Consider the following 21,629-nt stretch of genomic DNA (forward strand, 5'->3'; position numbering starts at 1 on the left):
TGCCTGAGCAATTAAAGGCAGGTTTTCTTAACTTCAGGGGATGTGTTTGTCTTGTTGGGCTCGTGCTGGATGAGTAGAGCTGCAGTTCCTGGCAGTGAGCGGTGGGAACTGGCCAGAGCATGTGAGAAATGTGGGTGAGGAGAGACTGAGCAACACCAACAAAGCAGGGAGGGTGTTGTGACCATCGGGAACCAAATCTGAGCAAAGGAAAAGCACAGTTCAAGGTGTGTTTGGAGATTATATCTATGACAGTGAAAGCTGAACTCAGACTTCACAAAGCTCAAAGGAAGTTTTGCCCCCCACCCCCCTTTCCCTTTCCCATAGGCTTGGATTTTGCATCTAACTGTTTACACCAGTTGAGGTATAGCCACATGGTACCAAAGATGTGGCGCACTGGTTTTCAGGGAAGTGACTAAAGCTAGCAAAAATGTCGTTTAATAGTTTCATTTTGTATCAGATCCTCAGTGTGGAATTCTTTTTTCCCTTGCAGCTTGACACAGGCTGGCTAGATTTTTGCTGTGCAATGCTGGAAATCAGGGCATTATGAGCAAAGCTGTGGGTTGTTTTACTGGTCCAAAAAGAAAGGAAAAGCAGAACAGGGAAAGCAAATTGAAGAGAAACAGGAAATTGTTAGACCCAGTAGGGATTTCATGGGTTCATTCTCTTTTGTTGGGTCATAGGGTTACGCTGAAATGGAAGTGGGAAAAGAAAAAAAAGAGGTGAAGAGGAGAACTGCTTTAAAGCAGAATGAAATTTTTTAATGTGCTGTGTGAGAAAGATAAAGTTGTCCTTCAGGCAAGTCTTGTTGCTGGACCCAGTGAGGAATGGTTCTGCATTTAACATCCTGGAAGATTAATACCAACCCATGAGGTTGTGCTATGCCCTGAGCCTGACACCTCAGGGGCATTGCCACCCATTCTGTGACTAACAGGGTGTTTGTTCTGGAGTCAGGCATCCCAAATCCCATGCAGAATGCTGGGCTTAAGTGCCTGGAACTGGAAGGTCATGTTGGGCTAAGCCAGATCCCAGCAGGTGTGGCTTTGTCCCCTGCCTTGCAGGCTCTGGGCGTGTTCTTCACATCGCCTTCCCTAGAACCACGTACACAGGGAACCAGAGTAGCAGCACTTCTGCTGCAGTAAAACAGCTATTCCAGGCGATCCTGGAGCAGGAATGTGACCTTCATGGTCTTGCCCATTTAGTGCCCGTCACAGGCAGTCTTTTCCTCCATAGAGTCCTGTGAAAACTGATTTGTGGGAGCTGATGGCTATTGAACTTCGACTGTGCTCATTGACAGGCTCTTGCGTGCGCGGAAACGCTCTCGTGTATGTGCCTGCCAGTGCAAGTGGGCATCACTGGCTGTCAGACTCCCCCCATCTTAGGGATCCTTTGGATCTACTGACCTGGTCTGTGGCAGCGTCTTGATGCCTTCCTTTTCCATTGTGTTTCAAGGCAGTGTTGCTTTGTTTTGGGTGGGACCCCATGCCCTTCCCTTCTGCTGCCACTGTACCTCCCTGTGCTGGCTGCCTGGGAAGGAATGTGCTTGCCCATTAGAGCCTGAGCAAGTGTTGAGTAAAGATGATGAGGGAGGTTTGAAGGACTCCAGCACACAGTAAATTTTTACTCTGCAGGAGAAAGCAAGAGGGAGAGGAGGAGGAGCGCCGTGTCAGACTGAAGCCTAAACGAGGCCAGGCCGGCGCATCGGAGCAGTCTTTATTTCCTCCTTTACACTGATAGTGGGTGACCTCCAGATGTGTGTTCTTCTCTTCGTGGTGGGCTGCAAAGATGCCTGAGGGAGTAGGGGAGGGAAGAAGGGAGGGAGAGACCCAACGAAGGACAGCTTTTGCTCATTCTTCCTCCCCTGTAATCAGGCTCCATGAGACTAACCCCTTCCTGCCCCTTCCCCAACCCATGCTCCGGAGCACTGGCTTTCTCTCCCTCCCTGGAGCCCATATCAGGACAACAGCTTTCTCTCCTCAGTCTAAATCCTGATGGAGAGAAGGCTGTTCTTTCACCTGTGTGGACTTCCCCTTTCCTGGTGTTACTGGAAGCTGTTCCTGGCTGCTTGAGAGGCTGCCTGTAGGTTTCTGTAGCATTCACTGGACTGTGGCCCTTTTCCACATGTCAAGTACAGCTGTCCATTTACAGGGATTGAGAAGGAAGAGAGCAAGCTGAGTGAATCCTTACAAAATTGAAAAGGAAGGGAATGGAAGGACTGCAACAGTGATGGGGAACTGATCTGTCTTTGTCTTGCCTTCTCTTCTCCTCTCCTTCCCGCACTCCTCATTATTGCCAGGTTTCTTGTGCACACAGCCTTTGCTGCTCTTCCCCTGCTTTGACTCATCTGCACCTCTGCTGCTTTCCTCCTCTCTGCACTGTTCTATTCTGCCCTCCTCCTGCTCCACCCCATACATTGCCTTGCCCGTTTCCCTTATCCATTTCACACCATGCTGTCCTGCCTGCTCTCAGCCCTGCTTGCTCTTCACCAACACACTCAGCATTTTCACATGGGTTTTCCCCCTTACACATGCTGCCATCTATCCTCTGTGCACCTCCTTCCATACACAAATATACACAAGGACAGATCTGTACAAACCTCGGCATATTGGCATTGGTCTCACTTCCAGTAAAATTACTTTTTCTTCATATTAGGCCAAGGCAAGAGTGCAGAGACATTTATGAAACTTTGTTTAATGTACTGAAAAGCCATCGGCTAGAACATTTAGGAAATTGATTTTCCTGGCATTGATGAACTCTTTTTATTTTACCCCAGTATTAATTACTTTTTTTTTTAAACAAATTAATTTAAGAGTCATAAAACCTAACAAGTGAGCCAAACGTCAGTAGATCATGTTCCCCTCTCCCCTTCCTCCCCCCACTACTCATGCTGGTATGGGAGGAGAAGAAAAATCAGTGCCTTGTGTGAGTCTCTCCTCTGGTTTCGCTGCAGGGGAAGCTTCATCACTGCGGGATTACGCCGCCACCACCATGAACGAGTTCCTGGGCATGTTCGGCTACGACGACCAGAACATGCGGGATGAGCTGGCCCGCAAGATCAGCTTCGACAAGCTGAACGCTGCTACCTCAGAGGCCGCGGCGGCCGCTGCCTCCCTGCCCGGCGAAGACGCCATGAGCAAACGCGCCCGCTTCTCCAAGTACGAGGAGTACATCCGCAAGCTGAAAGCTGGAGAGCAGCTCTCGTGGCCCCTGCACCTGGCCAAATCTGAGGAGCTGGGCTCCAAGCTGGGCAAAGAGCCGTCCTCGGTGCTGGCACAGCCCATGCGCGTGCCGGGTCCGGACGCCTCCATGCTGACGGAGACCAAAGCCACTATCCTGCCACTGCCCTCTCCCAGCAGTTCCCAGATGCAGGGCCTGATGTCACGGGCCTCCAAATATGACTTCTTCATTCAAAAGCTGAAGACGGGTGAGAGCATCAGGCCACAAAATGGCAACACTTACAAGAAGGCCTCCAAGTATGACCTAGAAAATGTCAAGTACTTGCACCTTTTCAAGCCTGGGGAAGGAAGCCCAGATATGGGAGGAGCCATCGCCTTCAAGACAGGCAAGGTAGGCCGGCCTTCCAAGTATGATGTGAGGAACATTCAGAAGCTCACTCCAGTAAAAGCTCCAGTCCCCAGCCTGGCCCCTGCCTCCCTCACCAGTACCCCCAGCAGCACTCCTGTGGCCGGGCCAGAGCAGTCCATCTCATTGCCATTCAACACTCCTGAGTACCTGAAATCAACTTTCTCCAAGACAGACTCCATCACAACTGGAACAGTCTCTACAGTAAAGTAAGTGTACTCCCACTTTTCTTATCTAAGTACTTGTGGGGGATCTTGCACTGTTAAATACTGCATTGTTCATGGGATGGTTCTCTTTGCTCTCTGTCAAAGTGCCTGCTCCTCTTTTATGCCTTACATCTGTATTTATCTGGTCTGCGCTAAGGCTGTGACCTGCCATCAGCAGTCACAGCCATGAATCTGGAGTCCAAATGCTCCTGAGTTCATATGTTAAAATGAAAGAGGAGGGAACATGGTGCTGTCAGCACTCTTAAGGTCAAGGTTGGAACTGCTTTATTTTCTTCTCCCTGTGGTTTCCCAGGCATCTGGATGTGTGATTCTTGTTTCCATTTAACTCAAAGGCATGACTCTGCTGACTTTACTGTTAGCAAGATGGGGCTTCTTGTTTGTCCCAGAACTCAGAAGACATTTTGGTGCCTAATTCCCATCAATTTCCATAGGAGTTAGGCATATACCTACTTCTGTGGGGCCAGGCCTGTGTCTTCTCAATTTGCTTACAGAAATAGAGGTGATTCAATTACCCCTCAGACTGGGCAAACTCATTAGCCCAATTACCACTAATAACCTCCTGCACATACGTTGCCAGCAGTCTCTGCAGTGATGCCATTGACTGAATGGAGGTATCTGAAGGCCTTGCCAAACCTTGGATTACTTTTTAATGTGCTTTCCAGAGGTGGGAGCTGTAGAAGAGATACATTTGTACGTCAGGCTGCAGCAGGGAGGAAGGGAGAGACTTCTCCGCTTTCTTGTCATGGTTTGGGTTTACTTGTTTCTCACCCACCTTCCCTGATTCCCCACATGGAAGGCAGAGCCATGTAATGATACCTGTCTTCCGTGTGAAATGGTTGTTTCATCAACTGCCTGCAGGCAGATGGGGAGCTCCATAGTAAAGTTGTATGGGAAAGGACAGAGGATTATTAACATCTGCATCTGCTCAGGATGCTCGGGGTCTGCTCAGGGTCCTGCTCAGGATGAACCTGTAATGTGCTACAGATGACAGGCAGGGACTCCTATTACTCAAAAACAGTGATGTAAATATTCCTGTAGACTCAGCGTCCTGTTGTGACGGGTGACTTGGTCAGAGACTCTGTGCCTGCAGTGTCTTGAGAACACTCAGCTGCCTGGGGCTCAGTCGCCATCCTAGAGCTGTGCCTAAGGGCACAAGCAAGATAAGCAAGCTTCTTATCTGCTGTGGTGTTGCATGGGATCCCAGTTTGTTTTCCTTTCTCTTGCTTGTTCCTGCCTCTTGCCAGATGTAGGTTTGCCAGCACCATGGTGAGCCTTCCTCTGGCCACAGGACTTCCTCAACCAGGACATCATGATGGGGCTGCAGCTGGAATGGAGGTGACCATGGCCTTCAACCTGGCACTTCCAGTGTCCCAATCACACACTGCAGTACAGAATGGGCTCTGGTCCCTTCTCCTTCAGGCTGCTCACTAGATAGAGGCTTCCATGATAAAAGGCAGCAGCCCATTAACTGTGCTGGTGAAGGAAGTGCTGACTGTGATATCTGGGCCGTGGCTTCCCATTCCCACTCCCCACTGGGTTCAGTAGCCTGGCAGGAATTACCCTTTACTCTCACACATCTGCACATACAGCCTTGCCATGGGTTTAAACTCTCTTAGATCCAATGCCATTAACCTGCCCTGAACTCGTCTACCTTCACGTGAACTCTGTGCGAAAGTGTCCTTGTTTAAACCAGGGTGCAGAGCTGCAAGGAGGCAGAGTGGAGGTTGGGGACAGGCAAAGCACACAAAGAAGATGGTGTGCAGCCTGTCTGGAGGTGCACTGGGGTGGCCCTATCTCTTGGGTAGGCTGGAGTCTGGCCCTGCATCTCATTTTCCCTCTCCCTGAACTCACTAAGGATGTTATTTTTATCTGCTTCCTAACGAAGTAAAATAATCCAGGCTTATGTGACACTTATGGGGTGTTTTTCTCATTGATTAAAATACATAATTTGTCTGTTAGAGTTTGGGGTGTCTGTGAAACAAAGAGGCATTTCAAGCCCCATCCAGGGGCTGGAGCCACTGTTCCAGTGCTGGTCACAGAGCAGCACGGCTGCTGGATGCAGGGAAATGGCAATAGCTCACAACATGGCTGGCAGAGAGACTCTTCTCCTGCAGGTGAGCCAGGGGCAAAGCTCCCATGCACACAAGGGCAGCGCTGCCAGGTGCCTCAGAGAAGTGTTTGCATGTGGCCATCACTTTTTGCATAGGCATTTTTCTGTAGAAACAGAAAAATTTTTGTGGTTGGTCTTCTTAGTTTCTGCAACAAACTGCTCCGAGTCCTGCAAAGAGGGAACATGCAGGAAGGGTGCTAGACAGCCTGTATGTTTCCCTGGGAAAAGAAGGATTTGAAGGGCAAAGGGGGAGGGAATTTAAACTTATGGGTGTCTTTGCTGGTACCCTTCTCTGGGCCCTCTCTCCTGATCTGTCAGCGGTGTGTGAGAGAAACAAGGAGTTTAAGCTGTGCCCTGTTCCTGCTAACCAGCTCTGCCCTGTGTGTCTCCCATTAGGAATGGATTACCCACTGACAAACCAGCCGTCAGCGAAGATGTAAATATTTACCAGAAGTATATTGCCAGGTAGGCAAAACTTTTAACTTTGCTGGGGAGAGGGCTGGGAGTAAGAAGATGGAGTGGTGGTGGGAGAGATGAGGTCTTGTGTGGATCAAGTGTTTAAACCAGACATTGGCACTTCCATTTCCCATGGCATCTGTACTTGCTCTGTCCCCCTGCTAGGGAGAGCAGTAGCTCTGAGAGGTGTGCAGTCACGCCAAGAGCATTCTTAGCTCCCTGGAGCTGCTAGACCTTGTGACAAATAGTGGAAAACTGTTTCACTGAAGAAGCCCAGGATTTAAATGGGAGTTCTGCCTCTTGGCTGTTGTTCTTTCTGTCCACTGCCTTTTTCCCCTGCCATGTCTGCAGGAGGCAAGCAGAGAGCATCTCAGCTCTGAGAATCTAGGCTAGAGAGATTCACAAGTGACTTGAGTGTAGGAAGCTCTTGGCATTAACATGGGATGTTTATCCTAGAAAATTTTTGCAGCTCATTTATCTGAGAAACCCTCACTGAATCAGGTGCAGAGTAGGGCACCTTATCACAGCTGTGGGCATGCTTAGGTCAGGACAGTGATGCTGAGAGGAAGCCCAAGGCTGTTGTGGTGGGACAAAGTGAGTAATGCCCCAAGAGCCAGAGGGACAGAGAAGATGATTGCAAAACACCTGCCTGGTTTAGAGCTCATGGCATAAAGGGTCCATCAGGCTTTGCCCCCAGCCAGTTGAATTCTCCCTCAGGAATGTGAGAAGGCTCCCAACACAAGCCCCTTGTATCCAGACAGACACGAGGAAAGCAAGCACACCCTTCTCTCCAGGGAAAAAACTGGAGGGTATGCTCCCAGCACTTGGGCACTTATTAATGAAAGGGGAAGGGAGTGTGTACTGTGCTTTCCCACCTTACCAGAGCCACAGAGAGTCTCCATGTGGGAGACAGTCAGCTGCTAGGGAAGTAAAGGGAACATTTTGGCAGGGAAAAAGAGTGGGAACAGCACTCTCCTAGCTCAAGAGTGGAACGACAAGTGACATAATCTCCTCCCTTTTGCCCAAATCCCAGATGTTGGAGAAGGGGGCAGAAAACCCCATGGGAAGAGAGGACAGTTGTGCTCAGTTGTGCTACCACAGGCAGCTCCTCAAGCAGCAATGCCTCAAGTGCATGTGGGAATTCACTGCCTCGGGGGACAGTACAGTATATAGAATATAGGAAGGAAAGCAGGGATTTAAACCACTCTTTGCATGGGGCAGGATCAGCAGCATCTTTTTATTTCTGAGATTGCAGGAATTGTAGGAATTGCAGTGGGAGAGGAGGTGGCACCTTTCTGTCCCCCATTCCCCTCTCAAGTAGAGAACTGTAAACACTTCAGACACATCCACTGCTTTTGGAGTTGTGCAAGCCCCTTTCCCTGGGTCAGGCAGGTAGCTGAGAGAGGATTGTCAGCTACCTCAGGGACACCACATCCTGCTTAAAAGGCTCCGCAAGCCACCCGCTGCCAGCACAGCCACTTCCCTTCAATTTACACACATAGAAAAAAACAGTTTAAAGCCTTAAAATCAAGGGGTGGGGGGAGAAGAGACACAGCACTCTTATGTCTGTACTGCATAATTAGCTTAATGAGTTTGCCAAAGCCACTGCCAAAAGCTGCCCAGGGATAATCCATTCTCTCACACAGCAAAACAAAACCTCTTACTTAGCTAGTTTGGGTTGGGTTGTTTTTCCCCCTCCTCCTCCCTGTATATTTATAATTAAAAAAAAAAAAGACCACAGAAAAAATTATTATTATTATTATTAGTGCCTCAGCAGATGGTGCTTCTGGCAGCACTTGCTTAAATATTTATTTCTGTGTGGGTTTCCTCCCCCCTTGTAATTGGGGTGGGTTTTTTTTTTCTTCTTTCACATCATCGTTACAGAGTAATGAGTCTGTAAACACTCTCTAAGCATGCTGACTTCTTTATTTATTATTTTTATTATTATTTATTTATCAACTCTTGCCAGATCAAGACATTCTGGCCAAAGAAAAAAAAAGGTGAACCGATTAATGTAAAGGAAGAGGGAGTGGGTTGTTCTTGTGCAATTGCATCTATGTGTCTGTATTGACAACTTAGGAGTTTGGATTTGTATTTCAGTGTGATGAGCTGGTCTGTGAGTTTCTTGTTGCAGGTGTGTGTGTTTGTGTCTGTTCATGTGCATGGAAACTGGGTATGTTTGAGTAAGTTCTGGGGGTGTGGATGTACTGTAGAGTGTGTGCATATAAATGTGCTTGTGTGTATGTGTGTAAGTGTGTGGTGTGTAAGCTTTCCTGTTATGAAAAACCTAAACAGATGCTGCGCTTTAAAAATTAATAGCTTTGAACTGTTTCAAGTGTCAGAAGAAACACAGGATAATATAACCCTTTAGGAGCCCAACCTTGCACACTGAAGGAGCAGAATTTCCCCTTTGTGCTGGGTTTGCCACTTCCCTCCTTCCCCCAGCACACGGCTTGGTGGAACACTTGTTTCTCCCTTCCTGTGCTGCAGACACCACACGCACCTTTCCGTGGCACATGGTAAGGAGGGTAGGAGTTGGAAGTGCTGCAGTGCTTGTTTAGCTGTTGTTTTTAAAACTGAGCCCATGTGTTATTCCTGCTAGGGTTCTTCAAATAACTCCTCTCCTGGAGTCAGATCTTGCTGTCTGGCCCTTCTTTTACTCCAGCTGGTATCTCTGGTCACTTTGCATCCTCATTTTTGATAATAATTTTTTTTTGTCAGCAAGGTCTGTATCATTCTCTTCTCTCTGCCTGGCCTGTACCACACAGGTCTCCAGCCCTGCACAGCCCTTTGCTCTTTTTTCCCCATCACATCAGTGGAATAGAGAGGAAGCTTCCCACAGGGCACTTTCTTTCCTTGAAGAGCTGCTGTTGGTGCTGCTGACATAAAGCCCTGGACTGGCAGGACCAGTTGGTTACTGTGCTGTGGAGCCACATGTCCCTGGTCAGTGCCGTGGTGGCTCTGGCAGCTGCCCTGGACAAGCCTAGCAGTTGCCCAGGCATTGAGCAGGAATCTCTTCCTCTGCTCTCAGTTCCACACCTTTGTTTGTGCAGCCAGCCCTGCTGTTTGCATTGTGGTTTGTTTCTTCTCTGCTGCTGAGGTTTGTTCCAGTTTCTCAATCACCTGTTCTGACGTGATCCTGATTTCCTGCAGTATTTCTTCTCCTTCCCCAGGGAAAGGCATGTCTGCTCCTGGCATCTGTCCCTGTTTCCCTTTGTGAATGCTGAGGCAAAGAAGTCATTTAATTTTTTAGCAATGTCTATCTTTTCTGTCAATTAAGTCCCCTTTCCATCTCCTAGAGGCCCTGCTGTCTCCACAGTTGACCTCCTCTTCCTTACTGTGCTTCAGAAATGGCTTATTTAGTATTGCTTTTCATCTAGACTTTTTCTATCCCGTAGCATTGTGTTACCTCACCTTACTATGATCTGTAATTTTCCCTGCTTCTGCCCCATTCCTCATTTGCCCCAGGACACCCTCACTCCTCTCATTTTCCTTTTTTATCTGTTGCCCTTCCTCATTTCTTTCCCATGCCCTTTATCATATGCACTCCTGCTGTGTTTAGCACTTAAGTGACGTGAGGAACCTTTGAGGAACCTTTGAGCAGATGGTACTTTATCTTTGAATGTTTCCCCTCTGAGTCCCCTTCTCTCCACTGCTTTTCCCTTTCAAGCTCTTCTAGGGTCCTCTAGAATATACACAAGGGAGTTCATTGCACTGATTACCCCATTACTGGATCATCCCCTTGTGCCAATTCCTGGTGTGTCTGTCAGTCAATAAATTCTGTATACTGACTGTATGTAGGTATTACATGGCATTTCTGTCTTTCTGGTCTTTTTTGCCACCCTGTATGTCAGGAGTTTTCAACTTTGCTGTATGCAGCTTTTCTGATATCCTACTAGGTGAGCTTATACTTAAAATTTAGAATCCATATTTGCCCAACATTTATTTGTCTCCTTCTGTCATGGGAGGTTTCTGAAACTTGCTGGTGTGTTATCTAAACTCTGTTCTAGAATTGTGTGGTTTAGTTCTAGGAACCCTCCTTCCATATGCTTCCCCAAGTAAACAACTTAGATAACGGAGATGAATTTCGAGGGGAAAGACAGATTAGGGATGTACAGGACCTGAGTGATCCGGCTCAAGAAGCACCTTTAAATAGTGACAAATAAGCAGGGGAAGGCGCAAGGGTCACCATCCTTGGAGGGGATAAGGGAGGTGGGGTTTAATGCCATAAACATGTGAGATAAAAGCAGGAACAGGACTTGGTTTATTTGTGCCTTGCTTACAGGCACTGCTGCCAGGACAGTGGTTCATTGTGTCTCCCTCTCTCCCGTCTGCAGGTTCTCTGGCAGTCAGCACTGTGGCCACATCCACTGCGCCTACCAGTACCGAGAGCATTACCACTGCCTGGACCCCGAGTGCAACTACCAGGTAGAGCAGCAGAACGTCTGGGGCGCGTGTCCTCCCTCCTGTGCTTGCCTCTCACATGAACGTGCCTTTACACTGTGCTGCTCTGAAAGAGGGCAGGATATGTTCTGAATTGAACAGAACTTTATTTTACTCCCGTTTAACTCAATCTAATACCGTTTAACCAAACTCAGACCGCTACAATGAGGAGCTGAATATAGATCAGCTCAAGTCAGTGGGAACTACTCCACGTTTATATCAGTGAAACACCAGGAGCATAAATTGTGCTGTGTGACAAACTGTGCCTGAAACTAGGGAATGCTGATCTGTCAGTCTGTCTCTTTCCCTCCTGCTGCCCGAGTGACTTTGTAGCAGCAGTATCTGCAACAAAACACCCAGTAAGACCAGCAGCGGTGTGGGATTTGTGGGGAAGGCGCGGGGGTAGGAGTGATGCTGTAATTGCTGGGAGAATTGCCAGGGTATGCACGTCAAGCCAGCAGGTCACGTGCTGTGTTTGTTTACCCTTATCCCAGGTCCCGAGTTTGACACTGGCATTTCTGTGGTCAGGCTGATGCGTGAGCAGGAATCCCAGAGTTTGCCTCTGCCGTGCAGCAGACACAGCTTCAGCCCTGCCCTAGGAGACCTTTGGGTCTCATGGGGATGAGCCTGACCACAGCAGAGGAAGCAGATCTGGAGCTTCTGGGCTTGGCTGTGGCTTTCTATTGATCAAAGGAGAGTTTCTCTCCGGGATGCACTTACTGGTCCTTCCAGCCCAGCATCGAGTAATCAAGATGAGTCTATCCCAACTGTGACACAGATATCCCTGCACCAGAAAGAGAGAAACACAAAGGATGGAAAAACAGAAAAAACCTATTATTATGATTGGCCTCATGATTATTTCCTAAGGAGTCTGGAAGCTGCTTGCAAAGGAGCTGTCTGGTCTCGCAGGGAATAAGGATTTAGGCTGCTTTTTAAAATGCAAATTATTTTGTGGCTGAGATATATTTTAGAATAAGTAACGCTTTGTAATAAGTGGGCACAAATTAACAATGATTGGCAATAGCAATCCTGTATGTATGCCCTGGGAAATCATGGCTCCAGCCTCCAAGGGATTTCTGTTGAAATCTATATCCATATATTCCTGTGCCAATACCAATGAGATTGATCAGGATTGATATTATAGGAGGAAAGAGTGGAAGTGATAATCATTTGTTTCCTATGAGGCAGACTAGAAAAGTTGTTAAACATTAGAATACAGGCCTTTTCAATTACTGCTCAAAATAAATGGATATTGATTTCTTTTAAAAAAATCAGATTTACTTTCTCACCTTCAGTGGTAAATATTGATGTCTGTGGGAAATAGAAATAAAAAGCTTCATTTTAAAGGCACTTAGCCTGCACTGACAATGGGGTACCCCTTCCTTGCTCCAAGCAGGTAGAGATTGAAAAGGATATTCTGCTCATACAGATTTAGCTCTATTTTTCTGTAGAAAAGCATCTTTTCTGTGACTTGAAGAAAGTTTTCCTGGTAAAACTATCCCTGTTTTCCTGGTAAAACTATCCTACCTTCTAGGGGATGCAAGAGACTTAGAGTGGGAAGACAGTATAAAAGAGCAAAGGGTTTTTCCCTATTTCTAGTCCAACATGAATGTGGCAGCCAGTGTCTTGCTAACCACTACAGTGAGTGACTTGGAAGCTTGGCTTAGTTGCTTGTAGGCTGTTCAGTTCACTGGTTTGCTTTCTAACTATAGCACTTCTTGAGATAGTAGCAGCTAAAATTATGTTAGAAGACCTGCAATCTTAAAGCTGCAGGGAGCAGATTCTGGGCATCACCCCAGTGTCATGTTTACTCTAGAACTTGTGTATTTACTTTCCCTTTACCAAGAAGATACATGCACACAAACTCCTCTTTAATCTGATTCTCTTGGGGTGATTACTGCCAAGCTTTCAACTCCCGGCCCCATAAGTTTATTAACAACAACAAAAGACACCCACCCTGCCCCCAGGATTCCTCACCCACCGGCATCATGCGTGTCTCACTGTCTGTGTCTGTACCTCTGCAGAGATTCACCAGTAAACAGGATGTGATTCGGCATTACAACATGCACAAGAAACGCGATAACTCCCTGCAGCACGGCTTCATGCGCTTCAGCCCCCTGGACGACTGCAGCGTGTACTACCACGGCTGCCACCTCAACGGGAAGAGCACCCACTACCACTGCATGCAGGTGAGTGTGCCACTGCAGGCAGCTGAGTGTGCCAGTGCATGCAGGCCAGTGTGCCACTGCACGCAGCTGAGTGTGCCAGTGCATGCATGGAACGCAGGAGCCGCGCAGGAGCCCCGCAGGAGCCACTCCTCAGGGGTCTGAGAGCATTCCCGAGTCCTGGCCACCCTGTCAGAGAGCATGGGGCTGTCCTGAGGCAGAGGGGGGCATGCAGAGCCTGTCTTGCTCACTTCTGGTTCAGGAGCCTCGTTGACAAGTCTGTGCCCTGTCCTCACTTGTGCCGAGCATTGGGAATGGCAAAGGGGAGCCCCGTTCTCGGTTTTTAGAAGCCTTGTCCATGCAGTGAGGCAAAGCAGGTCTCAAGGTTTTCTCAAAGTCTTGGACTTATTGAAGCAAGTCCCATTCTCTGAGACTCAGGGACTTCTTTAATGCCACTGCACTGTCTCTACTCAAACCTGATCTGTCCCTCCCTTGAAACCAGACTTTTTTGTGGCACATCTGCCTTTTAGCACCCTTTAGCAATTTCCTCCATAATCCATTTCTAAAATATTTAAACCTTAAAGTCACATATCTGCACTTAACACCCCAGGTTCTCCATGTCCTTTGCCAGTGGCACTCGTGTGGTGTAGGCTGAGAGCCATGTTTAAGGGCCAGCCAAGCTTCAGCAGCAGTGTAGCCAGAGCTGGAGCTGCTGCACAGGTGTCACTGTGATGCCTTCACTGTTCTAGAGAAGAACACACCACATTGTTTGGGTGTTACCCTGATCATTCCTTGGGTTCAGTGGTTTGACGTGTACTCATTTTAGTAGAATTGTGGCCTAAACCATTGCCCTGAAAATGTGCAGTTACAAGCAGAGTGATCAGCCAACCCTTGGTGACAGATTTTCTGGTCTGAAAAGTCAGGGCTCACTTCCTGACCTGTCCCAGCAGTTTAAGACCCCAGTTAAAGTCACAAGGCCTTAATCACATGCTTAAATGCTTTTCTAGGATAGACTTCAGCATATGTTTAACTTGAAGCTTTCTGAAGTCAATGGGGCTTAAGCACATACTTAAATGTTAGGCATGCACTCAAGTTCTGTCCTGAATAGGGACTGGTTGAAGCATGTGCTTGCAGCATTTGATAAATTGGGAATTTCATGTGTCTTTCTCTTGAGGACATTTTCTGTTACCACTTCCATAATATTGACTATTTAGTTTCTTCAGTTGGGCAGGGTGGGATTTGCTCGATTTTTTATTTTAGCGTACAAGGAGTGTTTCACAGCGTTAAGCCTCTCCAAGTTCAAATAAAGACCCTCGCTTACACAGCTATATATGGCTAATTCCACCCTGTGCCCACTGTCTTCCAGTAAAGTCATGCCCATGTAAGCAGTGCCTTACAGGAAAGGTGTCAGAATATAAACTCCCAATTAAAGAAAATACTGCTTAAATGGCAGAATTTGTGCCATCCATCACATGGGGTTTTTTTCTTTATGTCCATAATTGGTGTGGATAAAATTCAGTTAGTTGTTTATATAAACTGACATTTTTTTAGGCTTTCGCACCAAGAGCTGCATTGCAAATTATTCCTAAGGACGCTTTTGTTTAATTCTTTTTTTTAATGCCATGCAGGGCCTGTCTTTTTTCAAGGTGTCAGTGTGGAGAGAGAGAGGCTCTTTTATATTGGAAATAGCTGGAGATCCTTTTTATTTTTTTCTCCGGGTATTTGTCATGGGTTTTGTTATTGCCTGTTTGAATCAACCTGGGCTGAACTAAGGGGTGGTGTTTTCCTTCTCTTCATTTCTGAGATGGTGCAGGCATTGGCACATGTTGTGCTAGAAGAAAAGGAAAAAAATCCTCCCTCAGCAGGGCTGAGGACGTTTTCAGATTCCAGTGGGTTTTTACTCAATATGGCAAAGTTGCCCCGCTTTACCCAGAGGAAAGCAGGTTTTCAGCATTCCGTCCTCATCACAGCATTCCCATTCACTGCACAAGTTTAAAATTATTGAAGTGGGAGTCTTGAACAGTGACAGGGAAAAAAAGTCACCAGTTTGCTAAAATCAGCTGAACATGGGGTTTAAGATTTGCTAGAATGAAACCGTTTATTACAAGCTGGAAAGACTGCTTGGCCTCATGTTGCACCAGCGTGCCTTACCTCCCAGAAGGACTGGAGAAGTAAATAACTTATTCCCACTCAATTTTGTATTCCCCAAATAGATGAAATCCTACTTGGTCCCGTGTCACTCCAAGATAACAAAAATCAACAGCATCTGTTAGTGTTCTGTTCTCTTTAAGAGCAGGAGCCCTACTAACTGCTTCCCCAAGCAGGCATGATTATCTGGAGCTGGTATTTTATCCCGTCAGTCCTCCCTTTTTTTTTCTTACTGGTTCATGCCCAGAGAGTTGGTTTGTATTTGTTTTTTTTTTTCCACAACTGCTCTATGCTCTATCAGTCTTTAGATTGGGAATTAAAGTGATGACTTAATACCCCTAGGAGAAGCACACAAATGGAACTATTAAATGTACGTTTGCTACTCATGTATTTATCGCTGCTGGTAATAATGTCAGGCTGTTAAACCACTGTGCTGATGACTCCTCTTTGGGCCCGGGGTAGGTGGGTTGTAACAAGGTCTATACAAGCACCTCTGATGTGATGACCCACGAGAACTTTCACAAGAAGAACACGCAGCTCATCAACGACGGGTTCCAGCGGTTCCGCGCCACGGAGGACTGTGGCACTGTGGAGTGCCAGTTCTACGGGCAGAAAACCACTCACTTCCATTGCAGGTGAGAGAGCAGGGAAGGGGAGGAGGCCTGCCTCTGAGCTCTGTGGTCTGTTTGCCTCCTTCTGCCAGGTCATAATTTCAGGAGAATGCACAGGGACTTGATTTGCCCTTCTGTGACCTGCTCAGTATTGCTTCTGGGAGAACTCTACCAGAGTAGATGTGAATTCCAGGATTGTGCCACAGACCACTCTGAAGGCAGGAGTGTGATCTGAGGAGAGGATACCCACTAGAAAACAGAGCCTAGAATAATTTGGGAAAGAGACCACAGTGCTCTTCAGAGTGCAATTGCAGTACTAATTGTAGCAATTAATACTGCTAATGGCACTCCCATGGTAGGGTTCTCTCCAGCCAGCTCATCCCTTTTGGGGCCAGACGTAGCCTTCTGTACACAACTGCTCTTCTCTTGATTTCTTAGGTTTTCAGGAAGAGTAGGAAAGCATAGTTTGTACCTTAGTCCATTTTACCTGCTGTTTTGTTGGAACTTTTAGTGGAGGGTGCCTGTATTCCCATGTTCCTGTGGCAGTTCCACAGAGTGGAGTGAGCTTCCCAGCTCTCCCACATGGCAGCAAATCTGCTGGCCTGGGTGTCCCAGGTTAACCCAGAGACAGCTCCTCAGCCCCTCTCTAGATGGGGCAGTTGTCTCATTACAGCCCCAGCCCTTGTCCTAGAGGGAGGCGGGAGACAGCAGCTCTGCCATCACAGCCAACCAGACTCTCCTCGATGCCCTTGCAGGAGGCCTGGGTGTACATTCACCTTCAAGAACAAGTGTGACATTGAGAAGCACAAGAGCTACCACATCAAAGATGACGCCTATGCCAAGGATGGCTTCAAGAAGTTCTACAAGTACGAGGAGTGCAAGTATGAGGGCTGTGTCTACAGCAAGGCCACCAACCACTTCCACTGCATAAGGGCAGGCTGTGGTTTCACCTTCACCTCCACCAGCCAGATGACTTCCCATAAACGCAAACATGAGCGCCGGCACATCCGGAGCTCGGGAGTGCTGGGCCTGCCTGCCTCACTCCTGGGCCCCAAGGATAACGAGCAAGAGGAGTCCAGTAACGATGACCTCATTGACTTCTCGGCCATGAGCTCCAAGAACTCCAGCCTGAGTGCCTCCCCGACCAGCCAGCAGTCTTCCGTCTCTCTCATCGTCCCAGCTGCGCCCTCCTCTGCAGCTGAGCTTGCTTCCTCACAGGCCGCCAAGTCTGCCAACAGCATGACACCAGCCACTAAGATCTCTGGCCTGCTCTCCCAGGCTCTTCCTAGCAATATACCCTTGGCCCTGGCACTCTCCAACTCAGCACTTCCTGGAACAGCTGGATCCTTCTTCCCCATCATCCCCAGTCGGGTCTCCACGCCACTTCCTGCCAGCTCGGCTAATCTGATGACTGCTGGTTCTTCTGGCACCAATCCAGCATCATCTGCTCCTACAGATTCCTCATCCCAGGCAGTTTCAGGATCTGGTGAGCCAGTGGCTACTTCTTCTCCTGCTCCAGCAGCCTCTATAATGGAAAGGATCTCTGCTAGCAAGGGATTAATCTCTCCCATGATGGCCAGGCTGGCAGCAGCTGCACTCAAGCCCTCTGTGGCACTTGAAGCAGGTGAGTTACCTCATCAGTGGTGATAGTCAAGGGAGGCAGAGCAGTGCCTGGTAATTTGGAGGAGAGTGAATGAGAAGCCATCCATTTGTCCATGGGACTGCAGTTGGGAAGGGGGTAGAAAAAGAAAATAAATGGGAGAATGAATTTGGTTGGGTCTAATTAACCCTTGAGGAAGGCAGTCTTGGCAAGGTTTCCTGTGGAGTCTGGCTATGCCCACATGGCCAGAAGACAGGAAAGAAACATTTCTGTCCATGAAGGGAGCAGACTCTTACCAGATCTGAAGAGTGTTGCCATGTGTAGTTGACTATGGGCTAAAAAGAGAGAGTCACTCTATTGAAAATAGAAATGAAGAAAAAAATACCTTAGCCAGTACTTGCAGGCTCTACTGAGACTGTAGGTGTTGATGGTCCTGTAGCCCATGGCCAGTTGTTTTCCTGATCAGGGGGCTGTTCTGTGCTTCAGCTTTGTAGTCCCAGCTGTGGGTTTGGGGATTGGTACAATCCACAAACGGGACCTCCTTTCTGCTCAGTTCTTGCCACGCTGCCTGAGCGATGGAAGATGGGAAGGGGCAGCCCCTGGAGCAGCCCAGCACTCCTCCTGCTGCCAGGTGACAGCTCATTCCAGCATGCCAGGTGCAGGTGGGCTCGCAGGAGGGCACGGGCAGGGCAGGCTGAGCCTGGCAGCACCCGCAGCCCTGGGCTGAGCCCAGCCCTGCCCTGGCAGCGCTGCTGATGGCCCCGGCAGCCCAGGAGCAGCGGGGGAGTAGAAGGAAGTGATCTGATTAAAGAGGGAGGGGAACCTTCACATACTTTTAAAATTATTGTTTGAAAAATTGTTTCCTAAAGCAGAGAAAGGTCATTGAGGGAACTATTTTCCTTTATTTTTTAATAAAATGCCACTTGCTGTCTGAGAAGCAGCTCGCCGTCAGCTGTACTGCCGGAGGGTAAATTAATATTTTAGTCACTTGGGGATTGTGGAAGAAAGCTCTGCAGACATGTTTCTGTCAGCAACTTTTTTTCCCTCCTTTTTTCTTTGCCATTTCCCTTAATTTTTTTTTGCTTCAATTTGCTCTCTTTCGTCCCTACCCCCTCCTCTTTTCCTCTCCTCCTTCAATTTGAATTCCTCTTGCGGGGCCCGGCGCTGCAGCTCCTGCCCAAAAAGCAGCGTGCCCGTGTCGGGGCCGCGGGCAGGGCGGTGGCGGGGCCGCCGCTGTCACCTTGGCTCGTCCCGGCGGGGCAGATGCTCCTGCTGGGCAGGCGCGGTGCGGGCCGGCGCTGTCGCTACGGCAACGCCGGGGCTGGGGACGAGCAAGGGGGCTTGACTAGCAGTCGAAAGCTGCCACATTGCCTCAGCATTAACAGAGTCTTTAATAAACGCTTAAGAGGCAGCCCCGCAAATTAGTTGTGACAGTTTGTGCAGAGAATCAGGTCTCCCCCACGCTCCTTCCGCCCTTCTCCTTTAAAGGGCCCGTAGCCTGGACAACTTTGACATAATTTTGCAATAATTATCACTTGAAGAATTTCCACGCTGGAGTGGACGTCAGAACCCATCATGTCAACTTGGCAATAAACGCTGACCAGCAATCCCAGTACTTCCCTCCCCCCAACACTTTTTCTTTGCTTTTTCCACTTAGGCACTGGTGCCAATGATTTAACTTACTTATTTGCTGTTGTAACCTCATTTTAGACCTATGTTTTTAATTTGCTTTTTGCACTTAATTTCACTGTGTTTCTTGAGCAGGTAATGGACAGCCAGCGCCTCCCGGACGGTTCAATCCAGTCCAGGTGAAGCAGGAACCTGTGGAGGCCGTGGGACCGACATCTGCCACCAGTCAGGACCCCTTGCAGGAGCACAGCTTGGACCTGAGCGTCAAGGACCATGGGTGAGAGAAGTGGGCAGGCAGGAACACTCAACACATCCCAGCATCAGGCTTTGGGAAGTTTCTGTACCTGTCATTCAAGGGGACACAGCATGCTGGTGAAGGTAGCTTCACAGTGGTGGAGTTGAACACCCCAAAACTGAGGCAGGCAGGCTCACTCTGCTCCCCATTCTCCAGGTGGTGTTTTGGGCTCACAGGCACCTGCTGACTCTTCAACAAGAGCTTCACTTCTTCTGCTCCCTTCTGAAAATGGAGCCACTGGCAAAGCTGTTTTCACTTAGTCCTCCTGTCAGTTGCTGACTGAAACTGCTCCACTGCCACACCTCAGCACACTCTTAGCACTGCTGTAATCTGTTGAATCAGGGCTAAGGGAAGCACATGCCAGAGATTCTGGGCACACAGATCAGCTGGGTGTCAGGCTCACTCTGCTCTGGGTCTGACATATGGTTGTGCAGGTGTGAATGCACCTATCTCAAAGCATGTGTCCCACCTGCCCAGCATCTCTGCTGAGAACAGGGGTGTTTGGGGATTGTGCTGAGTGGAAACAGCAGAGGAACTGATCCTGGGGATAAGTGAGCTCCACTTTGACCTTTGTATCCATTCTTGTCCATACCTTACTTAAGCAAGCCTCCCTTTGGGAGTCCAGCATTGGAGTCAGCTGCAGAGATCCTGAGGCTGCCTTTCCGGGCAGATTGTGCCTTGCCTTCCTTACTGCCCAGGGGATCCCTGCTCCTGGCAGCACGAACCTTTGTCAACATCCCCCCTGCTTTTGTGGTATTTTTGTGATATTTCTCATGACCTGAGGGAGGTCATGAGTTAACAAATGAAGTGTGATGGAGTGGACACCGGGGGAAGAGGTCCGGGCCATTTCGTAGTTGAAAGATGTAAATTCTGCAGACCTGAGACCCTCTTTCTGTCCCTCTTGGCTGTCACAAGTAGGCGAGTTTGGCCTGCCCAGGGGAGGGTTGGCATCATTCTTTTCCCCTGGATGTAGTAGGTGAGGAGTGAGGCAGCCTGAAGGGAGAAGGATTAATCTCAGCGCTCACAGTCCCTGTGCACATCTTAACTAAACCCTGTTGGTTTGTGTGTTTCAGTAATGAATCAAATGGCCACACAGTCTCAGCAAATTCATCTCTTTTATCCTCGCTTATGAATAAGGTAAGAGCCATCCATCAAACGCCTTTCATTCCCCCCACCAAGAGAAATTAAAGCTGCGATAGCGGGGAAGGGGGGGAAGAGATGCGTTTGTTTTTTAATGTTTTGCCTCTAATAAGATGAGTTTGTACCATTTAAATTTTGAGACCATTTTTCATCGGGTATAATTTCAGAGCCACTGCTTACGAATTAATTTAATGAACTGGCTGAAGAAATATATTGCCGCCTCTGACACCTTTTTTTTCCCCATCCTTTCTAGACAGAGGAGGGCTCCAAAAGCTCTTTTCTTTTCTTTTCTTTTCTTTTCTTTTCTTTTCTTTTCTTTTCTTTTCTTTTCTTTTCTTTTCTTTTCTTTTCTGGGGGGGGGTTGTTTTTTTGTTTGGGTTGGTTTGTTTGTTTGTTTTTGTTTTCAGAACCTGGCAACTTCTCTCTCACTTCCCTTTTACAGTTATTAATTTTTTTTGCTTACTTAAATACATTTTGCTTCATTTGGAGAGGGAGAGAATAATCTATTTTTATGAAAGAGAAGAAAAAATTAGAAGTTTTAAACCAAAATAATCAATTTCCATTTTTCTGGTGTGAGTAATGGTGTCTAACAGAGTCCCCTTTACTGTGTCCTAGAATATTTATTTTAGATGATGCACAGTTTCTTTTTCCTTACTTTTTTGTTAAATTATACATCATCTCAAATGTATATTTCTCTTTCACATGATAAATTCTACTGTACCAAGATTAATTTTGCAGCTGTATACAACTGCTCTAGAGATCAGGGCACCCTTTGAGCCATGCTTTAATATTCTGCTATGTGATAGGTTTTATAGGCATAACCATTGCCATCCCCTTGGCTCTGGGTGTTACATGCATCAAGGCCATATAACCCTCAAGAGAGGGCAAAGTGACTTTGCCTGGTAATCTCCCACCTCCTTTCTTTCTTATCACTTTTTTTCTCTGTGTTGTTTAATTTCTGCATTTATCCTTATGTCACTTTTCTCCTCCATTGGCTTTCTGTTACACTGGGGTTTTGATTTTCCCTTTTAAACTTAATTTCTTATTTGTTTCTTTGTATTGTCCCTTTAGTGCTTCCAAGTATGCAGGTCTTTCTTTAGTGAACAAATGTGTTTAGTAGCTCTGCTCTGTGGGGTCATGAGTCATTCTGAAGGTCCCAGATCAGGGAAATTCTCTTTCAGTGGAGACTTCACTTGAAAATCTCCAGGATAATATCTGATATAAGT

General features: G+C 47.7%; 1 protein-coding gene across 15 annotated transcripts in view; it reads left to right on the top strand.

The window, feature by feature from the left end:
* Positions 1-21,629, top strand: part of CASZ1 (castor zinc finger 1) — a 190,033-nt gene that overhangs the window by 149,374 nt on the left and 19,030 nt on the right. For all 15 annotated transcript variants that reach the window (XM_039727526.1, XM_039727524.1, XM_039727537.1 and 12 more), the window contains 8 exons: positions 2,948-3,788; positions 6,313-6,381; positions 10,710-10,800; positions 12,840-13,004; positions 15,591-15,763; positions 16,495-17,363; positions 19,104-19,245; positions 20,337-20,400. In XM_039727526.1, coding sequence (XP_039583460.1) covers positions 2,948-3,788; positions 6,313-6,381; positions 10,710-10,800; positions 12,840-13,004; positions 15,591-15,763; positions 16,495-17,363; positions 19,104-19,245; positions 20,337-20,400 — 2,414 coding nt within the window. The remainder of the gene's footprint in view (positions 1-2,947; positions 3,789-6,312; positions 6,382-10,709; positions 10,801-12,839; positions 13,005-15,590; positions 15,764-16,494; positions 17,364-19,103; positions 19,246-20,336; positions 20,401-21,629) is intronic.

This window comes from Passer montanus, unplaced genomic scaffold (genome assembly GCF_014805655.1).
Source record: "Passer montanus isolate IOZ18808 unplaced genomic scaffold, ASM1480565v1 scaffold62, whole genome shotgun sequence".
NCBI lineage: Eukaryota > Metazoa > Chordata > Aves > Passeriformes > Passeridae > Passer > Passer montanus.